At 27.4% G+C, this 8,388-nt stretch overlaps 1 protein-coding gene across 1 annotated transcript; it reads left to right on the top strand.

Annotated features, from left to right (window-relative positions):
- The first annotated feature begins 1,259 nt into the window (after positions 1–1,259).
- LOC120081254 (flavonoid 3',5'-methyltransferase-like) lies at positions 1,260–5,109 on the top strand. The gene is made up of 5 exons (XM_090315677.1): positions 1,260–1,536; positions 1,817–1,905; positions 2,041–2,185; positions 3,408–3,539; positions 4,609–5,109. The coding sequence occupies exons 1-5, from the start codon at positions 1,483–1,485 to the stop codon at positions 4,894–4,896; spliced, it is 708 nt and encodes a 235-aa protein (XP_090171803.1). The 5' UTR covers positions 1,260–1,482; the 3' UTR covers positions 4,897–5,109.
- Positions 5,110–8,388: the final 3,279 nt, after the last annotated feature.

Raw genomic sequence — 8,388 nt, forward strand, 5'->3', positions numbered from 1 at the left:
ATTACATTCCAAGCTCCGACCTCCCGAACTGCTCTTGAAAATCATATAAAGCTCCATGTACTAATGTTTATCTAATGTCCATCTTTCCCTAATTAATTCAAGAAATAAATTTAGGTGTTGCTTGTGTTACATCGATCTTTATAGAGACGAAACAGTTTTCAATAAAAATTTGTCACGTGTCAATTTTTTTTTTTAAAAAATAAAATGTTTTTATCTTTCTCTGAGTAATATTGGGATGCATCATAATCTTTATGCATTTTGTTAAATTTAGCCCGACAAAATAAAGCCCAAAATCAAGTTAAGGTAGAATCTAAGCGAAAATCAAGATAAAGATTTAATGTAGTTTGCTTGGAATTAGAAAAAACCATATCCTAATCTTAGGGGATTAAATCTCATATCCTAGTAGGATTAAGATAAACCCTATATCAAAACCCATAAATAGACCATTAAGGATTCATATGAGTTAACTTAAACTTATGACTTATAGGGGTGTTCATGGGTTGGGTTGAAAGACTTTTGAGACCCAACCCAATTGTTTGGATTGTAAATTTTTTCAACCTAAATAACCCTTATTAAAAAATGAACCCAACCCAACCATGAAATATTTTAGTTGGGTTGGTTCGGGTTAATCGAGTCATTTATTTAAAATTTTGTTATAAAAAGAAGTAAAATATAAATATGTAAAAATCTAATTTAATTATTTTCATATATTGAATTAAGATTAACAACTCAATTTCAATTTATATAGTGAAAATTTTATTTCTAAAATGCAAAGAAACTAATTTTGAGAGTTGTTGAAGAATAAATTATTTAAAAAATATTAAAATTAAATAAAATTAAAATCAATATATATAAATAATTGTGTTATGAGTAATAAAAAAAACATATTTTAAAGTTAATAATAAATTCAGGTTGGTTCGGGTTATATTAGGTGAACCCATGAACCAACCCAACCAAAAAAATTTTCATTTATTTGAACCCAACCTAACCTAAATGAGTTGATAACACAACCCACCCAAACCGTACGGGTTGGGTTGGGTTGATCGATTTTTGGGTCATCGAGTTTTTTGAACATCCTACTTACTTAGTCATAAGAGCAATTTTGTCTTTATTTTTAGGTCCTCTCCGAAATTACAAATTCAATTGCTAACGACATGTGAAAGTGCTTCTTTATCCCAAATCTTGCATCACCACATCTCACTCTCTTTACATGTAAGAAAATTAAAATATTTCAAAAAAGAAGTAAAGTAAATTTGCGATGGGATAATTTAGGTGCTGCCCTAGATTATTAAAAAAAAAAAAAAGAAAAAAAAGATGCATGCTACACCTAATCTTTGCCCTCAAGTCTCTCGTATATATTTGCCAAAAAAAAAAAAAAAAAAAAAAAAATGTCTCTGCTATATAATAGTCAAGCCAGAGTTTGTTTGAAATGCTTTCACGCTTTATTCCAAGCATCCAAGCGCCTTCATTACAGTTCAGCTTATGGCGGACGATTCCCCCAAGAAGAACATCCTCCAGAGCACCGCTCTTCTCCAGGTTCTCTCCTATTCCAATCTCAACTTTGTTCTTGTTTTCACTCCGATTCCTGAACTAATTCATTTATCCCTGCGCTGAACCCTGATGATTGCGTTAATTACTACCGACGCTACAGAGTAACTAACATAATCCTTCAATTCTGATTACGTTGATTACTCGCGATTACGCCACAGATTAATTAAACTCAACCATCCTTGAAATTCAATCAAGAGCTATTTAATTTGAAAAGAAAAATGACTGACGTTAATTTCGAAGTTGAAACACATGAATTTGATTGCAGTATATACTCGAAGGCAACGCCTATCCTAGAGAGCACGAACAGTTGAAGAAACTCAGGGAATCCACCTTCGAGAAGTTTGACAAGCGCAGGTGAGTTTCCGACTCTTCAATCGGTTTGATTCAATTTTTGAATGATCGATCGATTTGGATGTATTTTGTCTGATAATCGTATAAGATCAGAGTGGTTAATAGTTTAGAATTTTAATTTTGGGGATTGAGTTACAGGAGTTTGATGATTGTACCAGCAGATGAAGGATTGTTTCTATCAATGCTTTTGAAATTGATGAACGCAAAGAAAACTATAGAGATCGGTGTATTCACTGGCTATTCGCTCCTCACCACGGCACTTGCACTGCCCGCCGATGGCCAGGTAGTCACGGCTTAATTTCCCCTTAATCTCCATCGTCACTGCACTTGCACTGCCCGCAAATTCGCCATCGGCTACGGCTTAATTAATTTTCATTTGATTACGTGCGATTGGCAAATGGATTTCTGATTTTTTCTCTCTTTTAAATATACATTATCTTCTATCATCAAGTTAAACAAGAAAGTTTCCTTTTATCATTTTTTTTTCATATAATTATTTTCAGTATTTCGTTCATGCTTCAGAGTCTTTGAACTTTGAACATAAATGATAAACTAGTCAATTCCAAAATTGTTTAAATAGTCAGAGACGTAATCATTAAGTGGCTGTTTGTGAGTCATCTAAATTAGCCCAATTCCAAAATTTCAAAATGTGACATTCACAGATTCACTTTTGTATACATGAATAAAAGTAAACAATAAAGTAAGATAATTAGAGGTGGAAGGGATGTTTATAGTTTTAACTTTTAAAAATTTTAAACCAAAAATCAAATGGTTCGGGACCTAATCATTTGGTTTGGACTTGATCATTTGGTTTTTAAAAATTAAGCCTCTAAAATCCACTTCCATCTATTGGTTTCAATGTTTTGTTGTTGTCTATACTTTAGAAATGTTTTCAAAATTAAAGACAAATGGAAACTAAAAAATAAAAAATAAAAAATGTAGTTTTCAAAAATTGGCTAAGAATTCAAATACTTACAAAGTGTGAAAATTGAGAGTTAGAAACAAGGAGAAAACAAACATAAATTTTAAAAACCCAAAATCAAAGTTCTATAATTTAAAACTATTTTGTTTTTTGTTTTTGAAAATTAGATACATTTTCTCACCATTTCTTAGCTTATTTGCAACTTTTTTTAAGTGCAAAAGTTTCACATAAAAAATTTAAAGATGAGAGAAATATTTATAGACTTAATTATAAAAGTGAAAAAAATTTAAAACCAAATAGTCAAGAAGATCTTAAACTAAAAGTTTCATCGATGGAAACAAAAAAAAAAAAAAAAAAAAGTTTGAGATTAAAAAACTAAATAGTCACCAAGATGTTAGAGGGGTTTTTCATAAAAATGGTTGAGATAAACAATTTTTAAAAAGTGAGGGATCTATTAATGCACCAAAAATTAGAAGGTGGAGTGCATTTACTTTACATGAATTTGAGAAGATATATTATCAACTTTATTATTAAAATTCATATAGTTATTGTTTTATTTATTTATTTTACCTGGAATGTGTAGATAACAGCAATTGATGTGAATAGACAATCATTCGAATTTGGTTTGCCATTTATGAAAAAGGCAGGAGTTGATCATAAGATCAATTTTGTGGAATCTGAAGCATTGGTTGCCCTAAATGACCTCCTCAATGATGTAAGTGATTGAAAGTTGCATTTTCTAAACATGCTTTTCTATTCTTCAGATTACAAATTTAGTACACAAAAATATTTGGGTGATGTTACCCTATTTTTTGTTTACTGCTATTTAGTTTTATTTCCTATTTTTGCAATCAAATTAGTTACTTACGGATTCCTATAACAAACGAATTTGAAGTAATGACTTGGTTTTAGTGGTATTTAGGTAGTGGGTTGTTTTAAATTTATAATCAAATTTGAAAAAAAGTAGAGAGACGGATAAGATTTTTTTTAATTTTTTATTTAGTTATGGGTTCTTTTATTTTTTATGTATCTATAAATAAAGGGGTGCATAAAATATTCCTCTTTTTAAAATAAAGGAATTTTTTTTTTTTTTTTTTTTTTTTTTTTTTTTTTTTTTTTAAAAAAGTTATGTGTATTAAATGTTTTATTATAAAAAAGTGATCATTAGTATTTTTTTCGATAAGTGATGAATAATCGATAAATATAGTCATTTAGTATATATATATCTCATTCAGTAAGATAATTCATCTGTTAAAATAAATACATGTCAAATTATCAATGTCAACCTAGGTCAATTAAAACACAATTCTAACATTATTTTAAAGTACAAAACTTATTTATGAATTAAAAGCTCAAATCTTCATTTCATGTTTTTAAATTATATTCTTTATTAATATTTTATTTATTTTAAACAATCCATGATGAAATAGAAACTTGGATATAAGAAAATTTAGCCTATTCATTTATGTTTGTTTATTATTACTTTTATTGAGGAATACATACTATAGCTGAGTCAACAAAATTGAGTTAATATAAGATACGACTAACTTGAACGATGATAGTCAAAGGAAAATTAGAACAAGAATCATATTTGGTATATAAGTACATTAACCACTTTTAAAGAGAAAGCTTGCTAAAGTTGTAGGTAACTTTTTCTACTAAAATAAATAAATGAACACAACGTATGATATATCTAATAATATCTAAAAATTAATGGAGAATAGTTTGATGAAAATTTTATTCAGGAAGAAATTAAATATGATATTATTGTTTCTTTGAAACAGGGCAAAGAAGAAGAGTTTGATTTTGCATTTGTTGATGCCAAAAAATCAGAATACATTAAATATCACGAGTTGCTTCTAAAACTAGTGAAGGTAGGTGGAGTAATTGCCTATGATAACACTTTGTGGTTTGGATCAGTGGCACTAAGCGATGATGACGTTCATGAAGATTTGAAGGAGAACAAAACTCATCTGCAACAACTCAATGCTTTTCTAGTAAATGACATGCGGGTGGAGATAGCTATCATCTCCATTGGAGATGGTGTCACTCTTTGCCGACGTATCAAATAATTTAAGCCTTGAATGTTTCAACGCTATGGTGTCACTCTTTGCCAACGAATATTGCTCCTTGGTTCTTATTTTATTACATTGTCATTGTCAACGAGAAATAATTAATACTTCACAATTATTATACTTCATTAGTAGTTAAAAGTCTTTTCATTGTACCTCGAAAAAATTTAATTATATTTATGGACAATTATTATACTTCATTAGTAGTTAAAAGTCTTTCCCTCAATTTCGACCAAATTTGGGGATGTCTGAAATTTTGAACCATTTTGAGATTTCGAGAATTTTTGATATTTCAAGAAAATTTCATTTTTTTTTAATTAACTACGTTAGCTTAATTCAACTTTTTTAATCTTATGGTTATGATTACACACAATTCTATAATTTCATATGTCAATGTTATTTTTGACAAAAATTAAGTCTTTTTTATGTGTTACTTTTTTCTAATTTTTAACTTTTCTCAATTTTTAGCTTTATTTTCAGCAGAAAACTTTCCTTTCTAAAGAAATTGAATTTAAAAAAACTACAAAAAATTAACATATATTTATTTTTTTAATCTCATTAAATTTTTACATCATTTCACCTCAAATTGAATTGATGTGACTCTTTTCTTTAAGCATCCAAAACCTTCATAATTTTCACATCATTTCACCTTAAAATATTCTTAAACTTTATACTCTTTTGTAATTATTTTCCATTTATTTTTTAAATCTCTGCTCTCGTATCGACATTTACACAGACATTTACAATGAATATTTAAATGTTGTCTTAAATTATAGACATTATGATTAAAAATGATCAATGTTTCATTAACTAATTATAACAATTTTCATCAATTTCCATATTTTCCCAAAATTTCTATTGATATCGATATTTCCATAAAATCAAGACCTTGATATTTCCATCAACATCGATATTTCGAACCTTGGTTCTATAATGTATTTTCACATTAAAATTATTAATAAAAAAATCTCTCATACTTTTGTACATTCACATTAAAAGAAGTGGATTCACATTAAAAGAATAAAAAAATTTAAAAGATCACATTTTATCTCTAAAATCTCAAATTCACAATATAGAATGATTTTTTAAGAAAAAAAATGACATCTTACCTTTAAAATCTTAAATTAATATAAGTAAATTCAATCTCTCATTTTCTACGTATTTCCTTTTTGTGTTTTTTTATTAACTTGCTCTCCCCGACTTTTTTTTTTTTTTTTTTTTTGTAGAAATTTGGTTGTAGTATTCATGTTTTTTCTCTTTTAAAAAAAATTCTTTATAGTAACATCTTTTCCAATGTTTCTTTTCCTTCATCTAAATAAAATATCTTTATGAAGAGTTAATTGTTTTGCTTCAAATATTAAGTCCAGATGAAATATCACCTATCTTTCTTTTTGTTTAATGTATTCTTTTTATAGGGCAAGTTGTAAGCATGTCAAAATAAGATATAAAAATCTGGTTAATGTCCACACAATTTAAAATTTTCAAAAACAGCAAAACTAGTCAGCCTAGTCGAATTAAAATGAGGCATTGAAACTAAAAGGTCAAAAATGCCCTTACTGATTCACTGTATGGAGTTTAATTGCTATTTGATTGTTATGTGATTGTGATATGCTTTTTATTTGATATTTTTTTGTTATATGATTGCTAATGATATAGAGTGTTATCTGATTATTGTTTGATTATATCGATTATTATCTGATTTTTACTTCACTTTCGATTACTTGAACTTTAATTCTTCTTCTCTTTTACTTTTATACATTTTATCATTTCAACCCTGTTTTTCACTTCTCATTTCTTCTATTTTTACAAGGACTGATGTACACCATCAAAAGAGAATAATTGTGATTGATTCTTCTCCTCCTTCAATAGTTTAAACATGGAAGTTTAGTTTTATGCTAGCTAAAGGAATACTTGTTTGTCATGTGGCTATAAGTTTTTACCTATTATAATTTATCAGATATGGGCAAATTTTGATTACCTTCTGATCATCACTTAATTACTGTCTGATTATTATTATTATTTTGTTAACTACAAAGGAAATTATGATAAACTTATTTTTTTTATATTGTTATTTATTATCTTATTTTTTTTTTGTCAATTAGTTAGTAGTTTCTGATATTGCCATCTGATTTTCTTTTGATTGTCATACGATTACCTTCTATTTTTTTTATCTAACATTTCGCAGTTTCTAATATTGCAATTTGATTGACACCTGGTTATCTTTATTTTTTATCACATAATTAGTAGTTTCTAACTGTAGTTTCTAACTGTAGTTTCTAATATTGTCATATGATTGTCTTTTAATTGTCATCTGATTTCAATATGAACTTCTACTATACCATTTGATTGTTATCTTATTAACATATGATCGCTATCCAAATGCTATATGATTACTATTTGATGATGATTACTATTAATGATATTGATTGTTGTTTGATTGCTATTTGATTTTGATTGTTATCTAACTACTAGTAATAGCGATTGTTAACTGATTATTGTCTGATTACTATTTGATGCTGATACTTAATGATGCATATTGTTATTTGATTGTTGACTGATTACTATTTGATTGATATTTGATATATTAAAAAACTGTTAAAACAATACGTTAATATACTAAAACAATACAATGTTGTAGTTACATCAAAACAAATAATAATATCTTTCATATACACAATGTAGTTGTTCAAATACGAGCAAATTTACATAAAGTCAAAAAACGTAAGGTTTATAATATAGTAACAATTGTTTAGGAAAAGCGTTCTTAAAATAAATACTTAATGGAGCGCACTTATTATCAATAGCAGAACCTTTCTCTTTTTTGAATAATTTCCATCATGAAGCTTTCTTTAAATTAGAGGCTTTATTTGTATAACTCCACCAATCACATCTGAAAAAAAATATATAAAAAATTATTAATTATTAATTAAATTTAATAAAAGAAAATAAAAAATCCATATAACCAAACCTATAATTGGAGTACTCGTTTGAACATTATGCACTAATGATTCAAAACTAAAAAAAAACTTCCTTATTGAGACAAAAAATTTCTCCTTCGACTTCTTTGACTTCACTATCTTTTGATAATGATATCTCAAATTTTGGGTGGATGCTCATGTATTTCACATCAATGAATTTGATGTTACCATCTTCAATCGCACATATCTTCCATTTTTGAAATATATCTCCAAATTTATCTACTGAGTCATTGGACATTGTGATTTGAATACTTTCTCCATGCATTCACATGTAACATTTTAGTTTCTAAATTTCCTTACTTACTTTAGTAGTCCATCCTCTTTGCAAAGGCTTCAATTCTCCAATCAACATATTCATTTCTGTCATCTGAATATCATAGAAGATCATTAAATGTAATAAGAGAATTCAATTAAAATAACAAAGAAAACTATGATTGCTAAACATTCAAGTGAATCGAAAATAATAGAATGTCGGCATACCATGGTAGAAAAGTAGATACCTTGAAAAGGTGTT

Source organism: Benincasa hispida, chromosome 7 (genome assembly GCF_027475165.1).
Source record: "Benincasa hispida cultivar pf3 chromosome 7, pf3_genome.v1.1, whole genome shotgun sequence".
NCBI lineage: Eukaryota > Viridiplantae > Streptophyta > Magnoliopsida > Cucurbitales > Cucurbitaceae > Benincasa > Benincasa hispida.

Bases quoted from the DNA above. Each gene is read 5' to 3' on its own strand.
- LOC120081254 (XM_090315677.1), top strand. From the start codon at position 1,483: ATGGCGGACGATTCCCCCAAGAAGAACATCCTCCAGAGCACCGCTCTT. The intron at 1,537-1,816 runs GTTCTCTCCTAT...ATTTGATTGCAG, and splicing joins AGAGCACCGCTCTTCTCCAG to TATATACTCGAAGGCAACGC. The intron at 3,540-4,608 runs GTAAGTGATTGA...TCTTTGAAACAG, and splicing joins TAAATGACCTCCTCAATGAT to GGCAAAGAAGAAGAGTTTGA.